We start from the raw sequence: 20,160 nt of genomic DNA on the forward strand, positions 1-20,160 counted from the left end.
ATGCATTGCTTTGGCTGTCAGCGGGCAGCAGCTGAGTAGGGTGAGGACAGCGGGGCTGCTGTGTTACCCCCATGGTGAGGGATCTGTGCTCTGATAACGGGTTGTTTGTACCGACTGCCTTCTCGGAGGCTGTTTCCTTGTAGGTGGTGGTTTGTTGTTTCTTTTCACCCCAGCCATCCTGCAGCTGCAAAGCTCTGCGTGTTATGGGGGCCACCTCGTGGCAGTGCGGCCGCCCTGCAGAGCCCAGCGGTCATTTTCAGTTCCTTTACCTTTCGTTTCATTTCTTTTGGCTTTCATTAAATCCTCGCGGGGGTGTGATGGAGCTGATTGACCCGGTGCTGTGGGCTCCTGCAGGGTGCTGGGTGACAGTATAAAACGTGAATGAAACTAAAGGAAGCAAAGCAGCATGAGGGGGGTTTGTGGTTTCCCTTTGCCCACTTTCTGCTCTGTGCTCAAGGCAGGGATGGAGGGATGGGAGGTGACATTTGGAAGCCCTAAGCAGCTCCGCAGTGTCACTGACCTGCACGAGGTTGGTGTAAGAAGGGCTGGATCTCCCCCCAGCTGTTGTTAAACGGAGTGACAGATGCTCCTCGTCACTGATGATGCTCTCTGATTAGCTGGAGCTGCTCCTCTAACAGCTACTGATCAGGTTTTGTTAAAAACTGACTTTTAAAGAGCGAAAGCTGACCTTTTCGAACAGATGGGGCTGTATTATTGGCTTGACTAACAGACTGGAGCAGATGCTATTGCTCATGGAAGGTACAGGCATGGCCCAGGGCCTCCTGCTCCACTGCCGAAGCTCCCCCCGTGTTTTTGGGCACTGGACTGCAGCTCAAAGCCCTTCTCGGGGTGTTTGTGTCCTCCTGGAGGCACCCCATGTAGAGGGTTTGGGGTCACAGCCATCTCCATGGTGTGTTCGCTGCTGTTTGTGGGCGATAGAGGGATGAGTGTAAACCAAAGGCGGCAAGCAGGCTGTGTATTCTGTATCCGCAAATAAAACATGAATTTCCAATTTCGTTCCAGCTGATAAATGCACAGCAGGCAGCCTGACTGCCCGTGGCATCCCAGCAGCTCCGAACTGATCCCAGACTGAGACTGGAAGAAGGGATAACTCATCACTTTATTCTTTCGGACGGCTCTCCCATGCTGTGTCGCTCCGCACCTCGGTGCCATTGTCCCCAGCTCCACGGGTTCTATTAGAGCAGAGTAACCATCAGGGATGGCACTCATCAGCCATCTACCCCTCCTCGCCTCCACCCCCGCTCCGCTTCTCCCTGCGGGGCCGGGCCGTGCGCTCGGTGCCCCCGCCCCGTCGAGCGCAGCCCATCCCCGCCCCGTCCCTCCCCCGTTGGCCGTGCCCGGCCGCGGCGAGGCGCTGACATCAGAGCCGAACCGCTCCGGGAGGAGGAGGAGGAGGAGCCGGCCTCACCGGAGCCTTCCTCTTCCCGTCGCCGCGCTCGGGGCCGGGGCGCACCGGCGGGGGGCGGCGGCGGTGGCGGCGCTTCTCCCCCTCCCCGTGCCCCGCTCCCGGCGCCCACCCGCCCGCTCTGCCCGGAGCTCTCCCGCACCCCGAGGCCTTCCCACCGCCCCCCGCCGGTTCCCACCATGCTCTCCGGGGCTCCGCCGCCGCCCTCCGGCTTTCCCAGCCCTCCGCCGCCGCAGCCGCCGCCTCCCCCGCCGCCCGCCGCTCCCCACGGGCCGCCTCCACCGCCTCAGTTTCCTCCGTTCCCCGTGAAGAGCGGCCTGCAGATCCGGAAGAATGCCATCACGGACGACTACAAGGTCACCACGCAAGTGTTGGGGCTCGGCATCAACGGGAAAGTTTTGGAGATCTTCAGCAAGAAGAGCGGGGAGAAGTTCGCCCTTAAGGTGCGCACCGGGTGCTCTCCGCACTCTCTCCCCCCCCGTTCGGGTTCCTCCGGGTCCCCAGGCGGTGCGGGTCGGTTCGCTCCGCCCCGAGCCCCCGCTCCTCCCGGTGTGAGCGGGGACACGGGCAGCGAAACTCGGGAACCGGTTTTGCGGACAATGGGAGAGCTGCCTCCCTGCCTTGCTGCCCGCCCGGCCGAGTTGCTTTCTATTAACAGAGCTGGGTTTGTAGCTTTATGGCTTTCTAATACAAACAAAGCAACTAACAGCTGCTTGAGCTGCCTTAGTAGCCCGGGCTCGGTGCGATTTGTCCGGTGAGTTTGTTTGCTTCAGTGTTTGGATGGCAGACTGAGCCGGGGTCCATGCACAGAGCTCCATTGGTGCCCACAGGTCTCCCCAGGCTCCATGAATCAGCGTGTAACAGCAAGCAGCAACAGAGCGTTTCCTTGTTACCCTGCTCATCCATTGTCTGTAACTCGCTCCTTAGCATCCCCGTTCAGCTGCGGATCTTACAGACAGGAGGTTTCCTTGTTTTGAAATCACTTGTTGAGGGAAGGAAGGCAGGAGTGTCTCCTTGCTGGAGAGAGACGAGGGGAGGTTTGTAGAGATGGGTACTGGGTGATGTGGATCTGCAGCCTGGGAGCACCGTGTTCCCAGCAGAGCTGCAGCTTTCACCCACGCAGGAGCTGTTCAGAACCCCGCTGTTCCCCTGAGGATGGTGAGTGCTGAAAGAATAACTGTGTGGATCCGTAACCCCCCACCTTGTAGAGCTGCTTCTCTATTGCTCTCGGAGTTTGCAATGTGAATGAATGAGCAGGTGGGCTCTGGAGGTATGAGTGGCTCCACTGAGGTACATGGGGACAGGGTGGTGTGGAAAGCATGTGGCTAAGGGGGCCTTGTTCAATGGGGTGATGAAAGTTTGACTTTTGCTCCCCAAAAGCAGGCAGCTTCCATTAGGAGCATCCCGTTACGCTGCAGGGTGACACGCGTCGGCACTTCGTTTGGGTGGAAATCAGCAAAATCCTCTTCTGTTTTGACAGATATTCTCTTCATCACTTCTGCAGTTGACTCAACCCTCTAAAGCATGGATCCAGCACTTCCCTTTTGCAGTGTTGAAAGGGGAAGGATGGAGCGGCGGTGCAGGGACGGGTGACACCAGGGCTCCTTTTGGGGTAGTTGGGGCTGCTCTGTGCTCCCGCTGCTACCACAGTGCAGTGCAGCAGCTGTCAGGACTTAAAGCTGGGTCCTGAATGGAAAAGCATCTTGTAAAACAGGACTTGGTGTTATAACTTGGGATGCCTGAGCAGCTCTTGGAGGGTGATGCTGGATCTCTGCATTGGAAAGTTGCTGGTCTTTTGCCCTCTGTCCCCTGTCCCGGCCTCTTTGCACTTCCCCAATGCAGAAAGGGGTGTTCTGGCTTTTCAAAGATCAGCACAGCTGCTACTGTAAGCAATTCCTTCCAGCCCCTTACAAGCCATTCTGTGCAGTGTTTGGGATCTCACACAAGCTGTCCTGTGAGCACAGACCCATGGGGTGACATCCTGGGATGCGATGGGAGCTGACTTCATCCATCCCTTGTTCCACAGTCAGGACGCTGTCTCTGCTGGGGACCTGCAGATGTATTTAGATTGGAATTACTCATGGGCTGCATCAGCGTGGAATGATGACCTAAAGCAGGATGCACAGAAGTGATTGCATCGAGTCGTCATGTTTCAGATGATGCTTAAAAGAATTCTAATGGCCTGTAGCCAGAAGCCACAGCTGAAATCTCTTCGTGCCGCCTGCTTTGGTGGTGCAGCAAACCTTTCCATTCCGAGCAGTTTCTCTTTACATTTTCTGTTCCAAGATCTATCTTAATGCAGCTCTTTGCTAGAGGGAAACGATTGTGCGTCTCCTTAGTATTAATGGTGTCTTCTGGTTACAATGTGCTTCCTTTTAGGTCAGGAGCAGCTATTATGTTGCTAAACCTAAACAGAGAGATGCATTTACGCCGGAGTTTTGCTGAGGGTCAGTTTGCTTAAGAGCACTTTTCAGTGCTGGGGGAGAGTTTGAGCTCAGACTTTGAGTTCCAACAGCACTGAAAACATTACAGCCAATTTTCTACCAGTGCAATGGTCCGTGGCAGAGATGCATCTTTAAATGGAACAATGCTGTGTGTGTGAGTTAAATGGATGGTAGTTATATTTGCTGCACCATACCTGGGTATAACGTGGAGCTATTCCTTAACTTCTCTTCTTGATCATTATTGTTTATTTCACCAGCTTTCCACCCTTAGTTTTATTTTTCACTATCAAGGAGGAACTGAAGCACTCAGGATTTCACATGCAGGCTCAGAGATGCACCTGAGCTTCCAATCTCAGCTGCTGTGAGACCCTGTTTGGTGCACAGTGCTCAACTCCTGGGTGCTGTGAAGGCTGTAGAGAAGTGATGGATGGAGTTGAAATGTGACGTTTGAGTGGGTTCTTACCCATTTCTTCCTTTTACCTCGGTGCCATTAATTAATAAGCAAAATTAGGCTTGTCTGTATGTAGTTCACTGCTGACCTGACATAGCATTGCTGGCTGTGGTCAGGCTGTTGGTGTTATGTGATGCAGGCTGTGATGGTGGTGCAGGGCTGCAAGTTCTGCTTTTAGCTCATCTTTAGGCAGGGTGCAGGTGGAAGGTTGCTGTCTGAATTCAATGCATGGCAGGGAAATGGCAGGTACCCAGAATGGGCTGGGTAGGTCAGGTGATGGGTTTGTTTCTTGGCTGTGTGTCACCGATGGGGCAGTTTTCCTTTAAAATAAACCATCAGTATTCCTCACTCAGACTTCAAAGTAGGAAATCTTCACCTCTTCCTTCAGGTGGGAGAGCCTCAGGCTGCCTGCAGGGCTGTCCCCTCTCACAGTTGGGTTTTGGAGCATCCTTAGTGCTTCAGGGCATGTTTGTGAAACATACTCAGTCTCACTCAGTCTTCTGTCTCATCAGATAAGGTGAGTGATGGTTCCTCTGATGGAGGAAGGAGCCCAGCACTTTTGTGCTTCATTATTCTTCTGAGCTGCCTGTCCTGGAAGTAGGGCAGGCTGTATTGTAGTTGTATCTGCATAGTGTTGGGGGTGTTCGTGTAGATGGTGGCCTTGTGGTCAGCTGTCATGGCTAAGATATTGTATAAGGCACTCAAAGAGGCAGAGCACCCTATTTCCCCTGGCTTTCTTTAGCTTCATTTGAGATCGAATCCTTTATCCTTCATATAAACTAACTGGAAAAATACCCTCAAAGTGATGGAGTGTGTGAATATCCCGGGCTTTTGCTCCAGGGGAACAGAACACGTGTTATGTCTGCTGTACTTCTGTGTCAGCGATGGGATTTTTGTGAGCTCTACCATGTATTTTATGTAACCAAAAATGTCTTCACTGTGGCTTTTTATGCAACTCATAGTTTTAAAGCCGTGGAAAGTATAGCGACATCACCGGGGCTTTTCCGACGCGGTGGTTTATTATCTCATTGACCAAAAGAGTTGACTGAGTTGGGTTTTGAGTTTGTTTAAACAATTTATGATCAGCCATAATCCCTTCAGAATACATTACGTGTTCCGAACAGTCATATTGACAACGGAGATAAACTGATAACAGCCTGGGAGCCGGGGGCTGACTTTTGCTTTGGCACATGCTCAGGAAATGATAGGGCTCTTTCTCTTAATGACTGAATGCCTTCAGCCCCAGGGGCTTGCAAAAGGAGCTCAGTGCTTCCTATGCTTGCGGGTGGGGAGGTGGGAGTTTGCTGGGGTTTGCTATATAGTGCTAGCCTAAATGTGTCCCCTTGTTTCAGTCCCAGAGATGACCTCTGGGGCTGCTGGATAAGCCCAGTGCATTGGCTGGACAGGTCAGGAGAGCTCCAAGAGATCTCATGCTGAGGAAGCATGGGGAGGGGGGAAGGAACCTGTGTGTAAGCCCCAGGCCCACATAGACCTCGCAGGCTGCAGTCAGGCCCCTCTCCCAGCCCGGCACGCCTGGCCTCAAGTTGCAGCATTCAGGCAGCATGACCTCACCTCCTGGTTTCCAAGAATAACGCGCTGCCTCCCCTCCCCTGCGCCGGGCTGGCTGCTGTGGGGCTGCCCCTGGGGCCTCTCAGGCCTTTGGCTCTCCCAGGCTTCCCCTACCATAGCGTGGGGTGCTGCAGGGCTCCTCTCCCAGCTGTGAGCTGAGAGTGAGGTGGTCAGAACCCATCTGAGCCCACGGGTTGAGTAAGGAGAGTCTGGGGCAGCCCCATGAACACAGCACTACCAGATTTATTTATGTTCCTTAATAAACCCACTGGGAGTCCAGTGTCCCAGGTGGCTGCAATGGGATGGGGCTTTAGCATGATCTAGGCTGCTGTGCATTGTGATCACCTTTGGGCAGCTGGCATTGCTCCTTTGCAGTGAGCAGCCTGCATGCAGGGAGCGAGGCTGAACCAGAGAGCTCCAACAGCCTTGTATGTTGTGCTGGGAGCACGTGGAACCCGGCCACAGCTCAACCTTGAGCTTGACGCTGCTGGGGAGGACGGCGTCATCCTTCCATGAATTAGTGCATCGTGTTGGTGCGTGGCTTTGCTGTGACAAAGGCAGTTCTCCCAGCGGAAAGGGCAGGTGAGCAAGTTGGCTCAAGCAGCCTGCGACTGTTGCGGTGTTTGCCGTCATATGTAATGAGATTATTTAAGCTGTTGGCATCAGGGATGCATGTGATTATGTGCCGGGGCACCCAGAGAGCTGCAGCCTAAACTAGAGGTAAAGTTCAAAATACAATCTCAGATCTGAATGTTCCTGGGGCATCCAGCCAGGCAGACACTCTGCAGTTCAGCTCCCATAAGATATCCCAGTATGGGATCGTTGGAAGGATGGGTTTGTTTTCTCCATCACAATCACCTTTGCTGCCTCTGTGTGTGCCCCTGCCTGCAGGCGGCTCCCTGGGTTCTCTTGATGAGTTCAGCCCTTTCAGCTCTCTTGTCCTCAGGATGGTAACGTGCATGAGTTTCGGCTGTCATTGCTGTGTGCCTTTCATGCTGGAGCAGACAAAAGCTGCACAGCATTTGGCCAGGGCTCTGCTGAAGGGCTGAGACGTCCAATGCTTTTCAGGCAGCCCCATCTATAGGTTCCCATGGGGCAGATGTGGAGCATCTTCTGCACTGACTCTGCAGAATAAAGCAGTTCTCATTCCACTTTCCTTGCCCGTGTCCTTCAGCCTTGAGTCATGGTGTAGAGCTCATGTAGCGTCTTAAAAGGCTCCTCGGACTTGGTGCCAAATGTGTGTTTTCAGGGTAAGAACTAAAGCTGGGACTGCTGTGGAAATTTGGCAGTGCAATAGTGCTGTAATAGTCACGGCTGGAGCTGATAGGTGAGGGTGGGAGCAGGGTCAAGCAGCACTGCTCGGAAATGGGCACAGCATCTCACTTGTCTTATCCTCAGCGAGGCTGGGGGAAAGCATGTGCAATCAGATCTAAGCAGACAGGAAAGAATGCGTGTTATCTTCAGCTTGCTGGATGAAAAAATAAACAGGGAGGAAGGCTGGTCTGGTAGCGAGACTGTTTTTATTTGAAGTAGTAATGATAGCCTTATTGCATCTACTATCTTGAAATTCAAGAATGTTTCAGAACAGGTTTAATACATTCTGTATCTGTGTGTGTTAGCAGAAGGGCAGGGGTTGTGCTTGCTGTATGGGTGTCATGTCCCATCCCCTTCTGACACAGCTGGGCTGCAGGGACCATTGAAGCCCCCCACATCAGCCTCCTCTCCCAGTCTCTGCTGTGTCTCCTGTTTCCTCTCCAGCCATTTCACAACGTTGCTCCTCATGAGTCTGAGCAGATCTCTAAGAAAACACGGGCTGCTGTTGCACAAGTTGCTGCAGTGGTTGGATGCCTTTCCCTGGGAAGGGGTGGGTTTGCTGGGAAGCTTGAAACCAAGCTGTGTCCTGGAAGTCATCAAAGCTGAGCACTGGTGTGTTGGGGTGTGTGCACCCTATGCCATGGGCTCGGTGTGGGTTTCCAGCTGTAGCACACAGTGTGTGGTGCCTTGACTGTGGGAAGGATGATCTGGGGATCCTGACTGAGAATTCCATAAGGAATGCTTTCATCTGGCTAACTCAGGAGCTTGCAAGAGCCTTGTTTTTGTCTTCGGCGAGTTTCCCTGCAAGGAGAAATCTCTTCCCAGCACCAGGGACACGAGAAAGAGCAACCACCCTGTGACTGATGGGGAATTCACTTTGACTCTTGGATGGGAGTTCAGAGCACAGGAATGCTCCCTGCTTTCCTGTCTGACCTTGTAAACAAGCAGCCCTCTCCCACCAGCCAGGCCATCCCATCCGGGAGCTGGCCACACCTCACTGCTTGCCTCTGGTGACTCAGTGGTTCACACTGTGTTAGCATCTATATCCTTGTATCCTCATTCACACTCTTTATTCAGCTTTGGGGATGAAACATCCAGTGTGTTATCACAGGAGGGGGAGAACATCTCCCTGCCCATGGCATGAAGTGGCTTTCCTGGAACTGGCAGGACACAAGAGCTGCTTCCATTCACCCTGTGCCTATAGGGCCATGTTGAGCTGACAGTGCCAGCTTGCTTTGGTCTTAGGGGCTGGGGAGGGGGTTGTCTGGTATGCACAGTTGGAGCAGTGGCATTAAATGCAGTGATAGTTTATTTTTCCCTGTTTGTTTTCACCTTTGTTTAACCCCCCCCCCCCTGCTTTTTTGCTTTTATCCTTTCATCCCCCTGTCTGTTGTAACGTGGCAGGTGAAACACTTGCAGTCGTACTTAGTAAGAAAACAAGGAACTTAGTGCTAGAAACTGCCTAGCAATGGGATACTGAGCATCTGTGAAAGGACCAGCAAGTCTTCCCAGCGTGTGCGTGTTCTCACTGTGTATTTAAGATGCAAGCAGATAAAACCTCAGCTATTGACAGTGTGTTCGGAGCTGGATCTCTTCGTGGGAGCTGCCTTTAGACACCAACATTTCCTTCTCAGTCGTGGTGAGAGGGGAGAAGGTTTTTCCTCTGATGGTGTTTTTGGAGGCGTGTTCGTCCCGGCGCTGTGCTGAATTCTGCATGCTTGCGGGATGAGGTATTTCGAGGTTACAGCGCTGACCGGGCTGCTGAGCTCCATCCTGGCTCTGCCAGACCTCCCTGCCTCCCTCCTGCTCCCCGTGCCCGGTGTGGGGCTGCTGCTACTGCTGGGAGAGCCTAATAATAGCAGCTGTGTCCTAAGTGCTTTAATGAAGTGCCAGCAGGATGCAAAAAGGGCTTTTTAAAATAGAAGCGTAACTGTGTTTTCCTCTCGGCTGGAACTGTCTCACGGTGCCTGGTGCAGAGGGGATGAGCCCTGGAGGGGGCGGCAGGAGCTGGAATTGCTGAGGGCTGGGAGATGGGGTGGGCTCTAATTGCTCTGCAAGGCCATGTGCAGGGATGGTGGTGGTCTACAGGGTTGCTTGAAGGGCTGCCAGTGGGGCTGTTTGCTTGCTCTCGTTGCATTGCTTTGAGGTCAGGATTTCCTCTGAAATGCTTCTTGCTCCGGTGCTCAAGGGTACACGTGCCCATGGATTGCTTTGAGTTGGAGGGTTGCTCGGTTCTTAACCCATGTGGGTTTGTTGCAAAACGTTTTGCAGTGTGCAAACTATCCTTTGGATCCTGCAGGGCTGTGGGGTATCCCCAGAGCAGCAGCAGCAAGAGGAGGAGGAGGAGGAGGGCAGCACTGGGAAAGCCCGAAGAGCTTTTACGTGTGGACTGGAGGACAAAGGCGGAGGAGGGCGGTCACAGCTCCGGGGGGAGCATGCTCAGGGAGGCAGCCGTGGGGCCCCTGCTTGCGCAGACAAAGGCTTGTTATGAAATCCCCGTGTTGCTCTTGTTCCGACCTTCCCCCTGCACAACACAAAACCTCCTTTCAATAGCAGCAGTGGCCGCTTAACGCAGGAGCTGGTTACGTAGGGCAGCAGCCGGCCCCATGTCCCTGGCAGCACCCAGACCACGTGGGGTTTGGGGGGGACATGGGGACACAGCTCATTCCATGGCAGCCCCATATCCCAAATGTTGGTTTTGGGTATGGAGAGAGGGGGCTGAATGTCTCTGGGTTGACATGGCTTGTGTGGGATGCTCATGTAACCTCAGGAGTGGGCTGCTGTGATTGCGATGCATGTCCCTGGTCTTGGTGTTGGGAGGTGCTTGCTGACTGCTGTCATTACCAGAGCCTGCCAAGGGTACAAAATGCTCTTAAACAAATCACCGCAGAGAGGACGGAGTGATGCAAACGTGCCGTGCGTCACCGAGCTTCAAGGGCACGTAAATAAAACCTTGATGATGCCCTGAATGGTGATATGAGGTTCGGGAGCGCTGTGCTGCATCATGTTGGCTGTTCCCAACCCATGTAGGGGTAAGGAGGCTTCACAAAAGCTGGTTGAATAAGTAAATATGGGGTTCCCAGTGTAGCCAGGCAAAGGGTTGCTGTGAAGCTGCTGTGGCCAGGGACACAGAGATGCTCTGAGGTCCTGGTGCTTGCTCAGGGCTGGGCCCACCAGTGTGTCCTATGGATGTGGGGCTCAAGCTGGCACCCTGCTGTGCTACAGAGGCACTGAGGTGCTGGAGCTGTGGGTTTTCAGGCCATTCCTGCTGCCTGGGGAGGGAAGTACAAAGTACGTAGGTCAGAGCCGAGTTAATGGTTTACGCAGTGCTTGCTTCTGTATTAAACGCGCCCATAAATATCAACCACTTCCTATCATAAAGGACGTGTATGTGCTTTTCCATTCACGAGCACAGCAGCTCTGATAGGAAATCTGATTAGACACATGGCTTCAGGGCTGGGATCTGAAGGGAGGGCTGGAAGCATCCTTAAAGGCTCTACAAGGAGGTGGTGATAAAGAGACTGAGCGTGAAACACTGGCTGGCCCCAGTGTAACTCATATGAGGGTGGTGTTCACCCCTCCCTGACTTCTCCTTTTGCTTTTTGTAGTGCAGGCCCTGGTGCTGATGGCAATGCTGGTCTCTGCCTGGGCCCAAGCCAACCAGCCCTGTCCCCTGTCTATCCTCCTCACTCGGTGTCACAGTGGCTGCCAGCAGGAGGTGACCCAAGGAAGGGATGAGCAGCATTTGAGGCATTCTGGGGGCCTTTCACCTCTATGTGATTTATGCTCTGCTCAAGCGTCAGTCCAAGCTGCTTCTGCTAGAAGAAACAGAAGCAGCCTGGGCTAAGATATTAATACACTGTCCTATTAGGAGAGAAGGATAATGAGCAAGTCACCAAAACTCAGGATTTCTTTTGATGTTCGGGTATGGCAGTGAGCACAGGGTCATCCCCAGCCAAAACCCAGGATCCGAACGGTCCTCTCCTGTTGTTTTTCTCAGATACACTCATCATTTGTCTCTATTAAGCGCTGCCTGCCGTGCCTGCAAGTCTCTGAGTCAGCAGGGCCGCCTCGTGCTGCCATTTACCTGCTTTGACTTCTCCTGTGAGTTCTGCAGCCCCCTCCCTTCATCCTCATCCTCCTGTGCTGGTGCCCTGAGTACCTTTAAATCACTGTACTTGGATTTTGCTGCAGCAGAGCTGGGCTGGCCGAGCAGCAGCACCCCGCTGCATGGGGCCCTGGCAGGTGGCTCCTGGTTAAGCCACAGCCTCTTTGTGAGCCCGGATGGCCTTTTGTTCCTGCCTGAAAAGCTGAATAGCTGTCACATCTGTTGTGGGTGAGGAAAGGCTCAGCAGATGCCCTGGGCTGCTAAGGGCAGCAGGGTGGGGGTCCTCAGCATCCCCCTGCAGTGGGACCAGCCTTAGCTGTGCTCTCTGGGCATTGCTCAATGCTTGCAATGCTCTTCCTTCCGGGATTTTGCTGGCTTTGCTCTTGCAGGGCTCCTTGTGAAAGCATCATCATGCAATCACCGCAGCTCTTCCCACGGCATCCTGTATCCTCTGCCTGCTTGTGAAACTGCCAACTCACGTTGGCATCGCCAGCTAAAACATGTGGCCACAAAAGGCGTGGGGTCTGCAGGAGGCATTTGAGAGGGAAAGTAAGCAGGGAGGAGGAAAGAGTCCAGGAAGCTGAGCTTCCTCCCTGCCCTTCTGTTGCTCCAAGGGAGATCATAGCTAGTATGGGCCTTGCAAATGTATTGGCAGCTGTTTGGTTTTCGTTTGCTTGTTTGTTTCTTTCGCCAGAGCAAAGTGTGAAGCCCTGCTGATGGGGGAGCAGAGAAATAAGGATGCATCTGGCTGTGGCAACAGGCCAGGGCTGCTGTTAACTCCCTGAGCCGTGGGATGCCAAGCAAAGCCTGGTCCTGCCCTAATGGGTTCCCTGCTTCCACCCTGTGTGACTCACACATGACGTTGTGGGGGGCGGTGGGGCTGATTCAGCTCTGTCTGTGTGTGTGTGGGGGGGAACTAGAGCACGTTGTGTGTGTGGCTGCAGCTCCTGTGTGTGCTCTGTTCCCTTCCTTCCTTCCTGGCTCCTACATTGCACTGATGCTCTCCAATAAGGGCTCTCAGTCCTTGCAGAATTCCATATGTTTTATGCTGTTCTTAAGGCCTGGGCAGCCCCAGCCTGGCATCACAGGATGGAGGCACTTAACCCTTCCTGAATTTAAAGGGAATATGAGATGCTTTTCCCATCTCTTTGCAAGCCAAGAAATATAAATATGGCTATGCCCTGGATACCAGAGCTAAAATGGGGACATGGGCATTGTTGTATGGTGTTGTATAAGCCAATCTTTGTTGCTTTTTGTGAACGTGTGGTGCTGTGTTTTAACCTGAAATAGGAAAGCGTGAAGGTTTGTTGTTGGTTCTGCAGAGCTTGTTGGAGGGCTCAGCACCAATGGGTTCTGTGGGGCAGGGAGGGATGGTAAAGGTGAGGGTGTGGGATGCTTTTATCATGGCTTGGGCATTACCATGTCCTTTCTGCATCCCCCTTCCCCAGCACCTCTCCATGCCTGGCCCTTAGTGGGCACCAGAAACGCTTCCTAAATAGACCCAATGGTGCCCTTAACAAGGCTGGCTCTGCTCCTCCACCCCTCCATCCCATAGCCAGCAGGAAGCCGGAGTGAGGCCGGGCTGTTGGCTGAGCTGAATGGCAGAGGGTGTTTGGGAGGCCATCAGGAAGCTGTTTGCTTGCCTGTGGGTGCCTGAGTACAAAAGCAAATGTCACAAAAGCAAATGTCACGGCCGTGCTGTACAGGTGATGGAGGCAGCTGCCTGGAGCTCGTTAGGAATACAATTAAGCTCCCTGAAAAGCACTTTAAAATTGGATGTATATTTTAGTACATCTCCTGCTTGTCTTGCTCAGAATTACCCTGTCTGCTTCCTGCTGTTCAATTTTCCCAGTGTGCAATTACCATTTTCTTCTTCTTTTTTTTATTTTTTTTTCCCCTTTCCTTTAAACTTCCTGACTCCCCACCCAGGCTATTGCAGCAGAGCTGTGGATAACAAAGCTTTTCTCCAGGCCCTTTCCCTGCTGCTCCAATGGATACGATGCTGTGGAGCAAGGTGTAGAAATACAGCATGATATTCCCTAAGGCCAACCCTAATCCTGGTGCCAGAGCCCCCCCAGTGTCAACCTGAGGTCGTGGCAGTGGGTTCTTTGCTCTGCCAAACCCAGCCCCGGAGCTGCTGGAGGCAGGAAGGAAGATGAAATACACTCAGGACAGGCACGGTTGTTGCTCTATATTTAGAAGTATAATAATTAAGGCTGGTTGTTTATCCTGATGAACACGGTAATTAATAGTCTATGGCAGCTTAGCAAATCCTTCCTGCACCTGGGAACTGTGAGTTGTCTTTGGGAAGGGCAAGAGCCTCATTAGAGGGCTGCTGTTATTTGGGGAACATCTGGCTGCTACTTTGTGCCCTCCTCGGGTCTGTGTGCTTTGGGATCATGGCCTCTGGAGCTGCCTGTATGTGGGGCCCTGGGCAGAATGACCCCACCATGGGTAGAAGGGTGAGGTGTGGGGCCAGAGGTGGTGGCTGGATGCAGATGTTGGCCCTGAAAGGAAGGAATAATGCCTGTGGATGGGCAGTGTGAGGCTGCGTTACTGCCTGGAGAGACGGAGGCTTTTGGTGGCACATGGGGATGTGATGCTAACAGAGCTGCTTTCTAAGCACAGTGAGGATTGATGCTGGTTGGTCTGCAGGAATCTCAGATGTGATGCAGGGAAATGAGGACAAGCAGCTTGTGCTGATGTAAGGATGCAGGGGAGAAGGGCACAGAGGAGCCCTGGATTTGTATGGGAGCTGAGAGCAATTCAACCCTGTGTAATGCACAAGCCTGGCTTCTGCTGGAGTGCAGCGGTACTGCAGTGTTCCCTGCAGGGCTCAGGGCTGCGAATGTGAGCACTTCCAGACCATCTGCCTTCCCTGGAGCTGCTCTTCTTTTGCTACCCACCAGGATCATTGGTGCTGGATCAGGAGCACAGCTGAGGGTTAACTGGATGGGCTGCACTCTGTCACCCCCCCCTGGTGCCTCTCGGGGTGGTGGCTTTGCTCTGCTCCCACTAGATGGGGATGGAGGCATTGCATGCAGCACCCAGCCGTGCTCACACTGTGCCTGCATTGCCTGGGCACTGTGCTTACTGCTCTGCTCCTCGGGGTGCTGAGCTGATGGAGTTCTGCCTCTTTGCAGATGCTGCAGGATTGCCCCAAGGCTCGCAGGGAAGTGGAGCTGCACTGGAGAGCGTCGCAGTGCGCACACATCGTCCGCATCATGGATGTCTATGAGAACCTCTACCAGGGGAGGAAGTGTCTGCTCATTGTCATGGAGTGGTGAGTGCACTGGGGCTGTGTGATGGGGAGAGGTGAGGTGTCCCAAGGGGGGACGCTGATGCTATGAGAGGTGCTGCACTATGATGTTCAGGATGGACTTCCAAGGTTCTGTGTGCCTTGCACTGGCTCTGAGTCATTCTGAAAGCTCGCTCAGGCTTCAGGCCTGAGTTCTGGCAGCAGATGGGTCATAACCAAACTCGCTTTGGCCGAGCAAAGCTGGGCTCAATACCAAGTGCTGGCACCCAGCGGCGCAGTGCGGTCAGCAGCACAGCCTGCTTTGGGTGGCTGCTTGATACAACATGGGGAGGAGGAGGGATGAAGGGGAAAGTATTGAAACCACATCCCAACCGCAGCTGTGATTTAATACAGCTCTCTTGCCAAAACCTCTGGCAAGCTGGCAGGTTGCCTGGGGTGGGTAGAGGGTGCACGGAGTGGCTTCAGGATGGGAGGAGGCTCTGAGACCTGTATCAGGATCTGGGAGCTGCAGGTGGGATAGGGTGGGATAGGATATCTGCCTGCATAGGAGGAAAGTGATGGAGTGATGGGCAGTGGGTCCTTAGGGTGGGGACAGTGGGTGCTGCATACCACTGTGGTGCCTTCCCCCTGTCTAAGGGATGCTTGGGATGCAGCTCCCTTCACAGTGTGGTGTGGCCATAACCCTGTGATCTGTGGTACTCCCAGGTGGTTTGGTGCTGTCCATGTTGCAAAATATCCAGCTTGAGATGTTATCTGCACCAGGAGGGCCAGGAGCTGTTTCTGCTTGAATGAGATAAGGCTGAGGCAGGAAGTTCTGTTATCCCTGTTCTCATGGAGAAGTGATCCCCGATCTTATCCTTGATCTCTCTTGGAGCTGAGCCTTTCCTTAGGGCACCTGGGGAGACCTTGAAGCCCAGGAGCCATGCCAGTTTCTCAACCCTTTCTCAGAGCCTTATATATGAGCTGCTCTGCTGTGTTGGAGTCCATCCCTGCCTCTCTCCATCCCATCTCCAAGCCAACATGAACCATGCCATGCAGATCCACTGGTAAAGCCCAGCTCTGCTCTCAGCCCGTTGGGATGTGAGAGGTGTCACCCACCCCATGTGGGCACATGGCAACTTGCTGTGCAGCCACTTGAGCTCAGCACTTTGCACAGCACGGGGTTTACTCACCAAAGAGGTAGTTGTCTCGTGAGCTAAACTAGGCCAAGCAGTGCCCTCGCCACATTAGAGCATTTTGCTGTCTTTACTGTAAATGTGTTTTTGTGGCTTGGTGGGCAGACCACGTCCGTTCACACACTCTGCAGCGCGTGTGAATCCTCTGCCCCTCTCATTTCTGGAAGGGAGAGGCTCTGGGACATCGCTGCCCAGAAGTATCAACCACACGGTGGGGATGGAGAGGAGGTTCACCTCTTGGTGAGCTCATGCAGCTCTTGGCTGGGCACCAAAGGGTCTGACATCACTCAGGCTGGGGCTGTTGATGTGCCCCTCCATCCCTAACCCTGCTGCTTCTCTTCCAGCTTGGATGGTGGGGAGCTCTTCAGCCGGATACAGGACAGGGGAGACCAGGCCTTCACGGAGCGGGGTATGGTGCCCTCAGTGACCTCTATTCAATGCTTGGGCAATTTCTTGCTCCTTATACCATTACCATTGAATCGGTATCAGGGTTTTGCATTTGGGGAATGCCAAGTTTGGATGTGGGTGTTCAACCCTTGATCAAAGCCCCAGTTCTCGCTCAGTCAATAGCAGAACTAAGGGATGTTTTCACAGCATCCTCCAACACAGAAACACTACCCCCAAATCCATAAAGCATGAGGGTTGTGGTTTTATAGGGAACACACGGTCTGTGGAATCACAGCCTGGGGAGGGAGGTTTCAGGTAGAGGAAGCACTTATACAAAGCTTATGCAGCCATAAGCTTTGGCTTCTGGTCTGAACAGTAACCTAGGGGACAATGCCTGCTGTAAGTCACCTACAAATGCTTTTATTGATTTCCTTGCTGCTTCAGAGGCCTCAGAGATAATGAAAAGCATTGGGGAAGCCATCCAGTACCTTCATTCGATCAACATCGCGCACCGGGATGTGAAGGTAGGAGTGGTGCTGAGCCCTGCCCTGCCACAGCACTGCTGGGGCTGTCCCCAACCCTGCCTTCATCTCTTGTCCCTTGTCTTCCCGCAGCCGGAAAACCTCTTGTACACCTCCAAAAGACCCAATGCTGTGTTAAAACTCACTGACTTTGGCTTTGCTAAAGAAACCACCACACACAACTCCTTGGCCACTCCGTGCTACACGCCGTACTACGTGGGTAAGCTGCTGGGGGCCAAGCTCTCAGGTCTGCAGGGCTGGGGGTGAGGGGACCCCCTCCTTAGTTGGAAGTGGAGGGAAGCTCAGAGGGTCCATGCTTACTGCCTGCAGCACAGCCCATCAGCTCTGCACCCACCTAATGGTGAAGCAGTTTTCAGGATGGCCCCTTGCTGGACTGCTTTGTATTGCTTTGGGGGGTCTGCTGCTTTTTGGGGTGTAGCTTTGCCTATGTTTGCAGGATGAGCTGCTCCATGCATGCAGCACCTTGCACAGGCACTGCATGGACAACACTGCTGTGCCTGTGCTGCAGCATCATGCTGCAAGGTGGCACTGACACTGTGCATTGCACTGGAGCTGCACTGCCCTGAGGTTCTTTGCACCCTAAAACTCACTCTGTTATCCCTCAGCCCCTGAGGTGCTGGGCCCGGAGAAGTACGATAAATCCTGTGACATGTGGTCCCTCGGCGTCATCATGTACATCCTGTAAGTCAGCCATTTCCTCTCCATCCTGATGGGGTGTCCGATCACCCACTGCTCCCTGCTGGGAGCACACACTGATTCTGCCCCTCTCCATTCAGGCTGTGTGGATACCCCCCCTTCTACTCCAACCACGGCCTCGCCATCTCCCCTGGCATGAAGAAGCGAATCCGCATGGGCCAGTATGAATTTCCCAACCCCGAGTGGTCAGAAGTGTCAGAGGAAGGTAAAGCCATGCAGGGTTGAACTGGCCTGGGGCATTTGGTGGGCTGTGTGCAGGTGTTTTGGGGCTGAATGGGGAGCTGCCCTGGCATGGACCCATACCTACCCCCCTTCTTCTCACCCTCTTGCAGTGAAGCAGCTGATCCGCAACCTGCTGAAGACTGACCCAACTCAACGCATGACGATAACAGAGTTCATGAACCACCCCTGGATCATGGTGAGCAGCGCGGTGTGATGGGATGGGGATAGAGACTGGGATATAGGCTGGGGATGGGACACCCCTGGCTGATGCTGCTCTGCTCTCCCCTGCAGCAATCCATGCAGGTGCCCCAGACCCCACTGCACACCAGCCGTGTGCTGAAGGAGGAGAAGGATCTATGGGAGGATGTGAAGGTAAGACTCTTTTGAATTGATTTTCTTCCCTTAAAAGCTCTGTGCTCTGGGTACTACCTGGCACTGAGCAGGTCCCAGATTGGGCCAGTATAAAATTGCAATGCAAATCCTTGTAGATAGAATGGGCTGGAAAAATCAGCTGCGAGTCTGTTGGACCCATCCCATAATTATGATTGGGAATGTGGGAGGTGGCTTTGGGGAAGGGAAGGCCTTGCCTTGGGGGTCTCACAGCAGAGCTGATGGGCGCTGTGCTGTTCCCACCCCTGCAGGAGGAGATGACGAGTGCGCTGGCCACCATGAGAGTGGACTATGAACAAATCAAGATCAAGAAGATCGAGGATTCCTCCAACCCATTGCTGATGAAGAGGAGAAAGAAAGCCAACCCCGCGGAGCCCGCCGCACTCCCGCACTGAAAGGCTCCAGCTCCGCCAGCCCTTTGAGAAAGCAATAACTATATATATATATTTTTTAAGGAAAAAAGAAAAAAAAAAAAAGACAAAAAGAGGCAGACTGTTCTACCAAGCGCATGGAATCCAGACCTTTATACCAGACTAGTTCTTTTTAGCTACTCACCCGTGTTTCTGACCTTTCTGGAGCAGGCGATATCCCCATCTGATCCACGCTCTCCAACCTGGGAGGGGGGGTGGGATTTTATCTTATAGTTGAACGACGCTGATAATTGGATTTTATCTTTTGGGGTTTTTTTTTTTTAATTTTTATTGTGCTTTTTGTTTTTAATTTCCTTCCAAAAGACATGGAAATTCCTGTGGTGACCCTTCCTATAGGAGGGGATAGAACAGAAATACTTCTTAAAACTACTGTAGAGCTGAAAACCTGAACAGCATCCTCCCTGCGTGGAGACTTGAGGCAAGCTTTGGGCATGGCTTGGGGAAGGAGAGCTCCCAAAGCAGCCACGTTGGTGCTGGTGGGTTGTGCTGCCCCCCTGGCTTGGAAATCTGCTGCTTTTGAAGCATGTTTAAGGGGAAAAAATACACTTTGGAACCCTGCCCTGCCCTGCAGCCTCTCCACTCGCTGTGGGCACAGGGCTCTCTGCAAGCACCCTGTGCATCTGTGCTGCTGTCTGTCCATACGTGGCTGTGCGTCGGTACGGGGCTCACCCCCACCCTGTGCCATCCAGTTCTGACCTCAGGGTGGCTGGGGGGCCGGGTTTGGGGGTACCCTCATGGTCCCTCAGTCTGTGCAGGGCAAGGATGCTTCTCCTTTCCCCCACCAACATCATGCTGTGCTGGGGGTCCCCAGGTGATGGAAGGAGGGGATGCGGTGGTGCAGGGCTGGAGTCTTGCTGCCCTCCTGTGTGGCTCCTATGGGGGGGCTGGGAGTGAAGCCCCCATCCCCGAGCAGAACAGCGGCGCTGAAGTCTTTAATCCATGACTTATTATTTGTCACAGTGTTTTACCACATTTAATGTGCTCGGGGAGAAAGAAAAAAACCTTTTGTTTTTTTTTTAAGGCCATGTTTAGTTTTTAGGTGATCTTTTAGACACTGTATGCAATTTTGTTTCAAGAAACGGTTTTTATCTTATATATATATATATATATTTTTTTTTTTTTCCTCCCATCTGTTTGCTTATACTAACCTTTCTGGTCTGCTCTTCGGTCCTTTTGGATTAAAGACTCTTCCTGCGTCTCCCAGTCTCTCCTCCTTGCTCTCGTGGCTCCAGACCAGGTGGTGATGTCCTGAAATGGCTCCAAAGCATCTGAGCTCCCCACAAAGTGTTCTGCAGGGATGCAGTGCTGCTGCAAAGTCCCTTTGTTTGGGGACGTGGTGAGATCTGGTGGCCGGGTCTGCCTGGATGATGCTGCAGGTGGAGTTTCTTGCATGGCATTGCTGCTGGGATAAGGGGGTTTTGGGGCCATGGGTGCTTCACCCAGGTGCCAGCAGGGGGAAGTACGCATCCGGAGTTGTGGTTGTGCTGTGGGCATGCTTGGTGCTGCCACTGTCCCTTCTCTTCTGGCTGTTGTCACAGCAGGTGACGCATCAGGGTCTACTGCTGCTCATCTCAATGCTTGGCTGCAGCATCTGCAGGTGGGGAGGAATTACCACCACCCTCCATGCTGCCCTCCTTGTGCTTCTCAAGGTGGAGATGCTGCTGTGCTGCTCCCATGGATGCTACTGCAGGCTGCTGTCATGCAGCTGTGCAGGAAGGACAAGCACCCCATCCCACAATGATACTG

The 20,160-nt window shown here is 53.2% G+C and overlaps 1 protein-coding gene across 1 annotated transcript; it reads left to right on the forward strand.

Moving 5' to 3' along the window:
* The first annotated feature begins 1,305 nt into the window (after positions 1-1,305).
* On the forward strand, positions 1,306-19,612 carry MAPKAPK2 (MAPK activated protein kinase 2). Its single transcript, XM_015885126.3, has 10 exons — positions 1,306-1,869; positions 14,456-14,595; positions 16,091-16,155; positions 16,578-16,657; positions 16,748-16,874; positions 17,281-17,356; positions 17,452-17,576; positions 17,704-17,789; positions 17,885-17,965; positions 18,235-19,612. Exons 1-10 carry the CDS (start codon positions 1,606-1,608, stop codon positions 18,376-18,378), a joined length of 1,188 nt encoding a protein of 395 aa, XP_015740612.1. The 5' UTR covers positions 1,306-1,605; the 3' UTR covers positions 18,379-19,612.
* Positions 19,613-20,160: the final 548 nt, after the last annotated feature.

The sequence above is a fragment of the Coturnix japonica genome, chromosome 38, assembly GCF_054131305.1.
Source record: "Coturnix japonica strain WE chromosome 38, WE-NBRP24, whole genome shotgun sequence".
NCBI lineage: Eukaryota > Metazoa > Chordata > Aves > Galliformes > Phasianidae > Coturnix > Coturnix japonica.

Excerpts from the sequence above, each read along its gene's own strand:
- MAPKAPK2 (XM_015885126.3), top strand. The coding sequence starts at position 1,606 with ATGCTCTCCGGGGCTCCGCCGCCGCCCTCCGGCTTTCCCAGCCCTCCG. Across the intron at positions 16,658-16,747 it reads TCGCGCACCGGGATGTGAAG|CCGGAAAACCTCTTGTACAC; the intron begins GTAGGAGTGGTG and ends GTCTTCCCGCAG. Across the intron at positions 16,875-17,280 it reads CTACACGCCGTACTACGTGG|CCCCTGAGGTGCTGGGCCCG; the intron begins GTAAGCTGCTGG and ends GTTATCCCTCAG.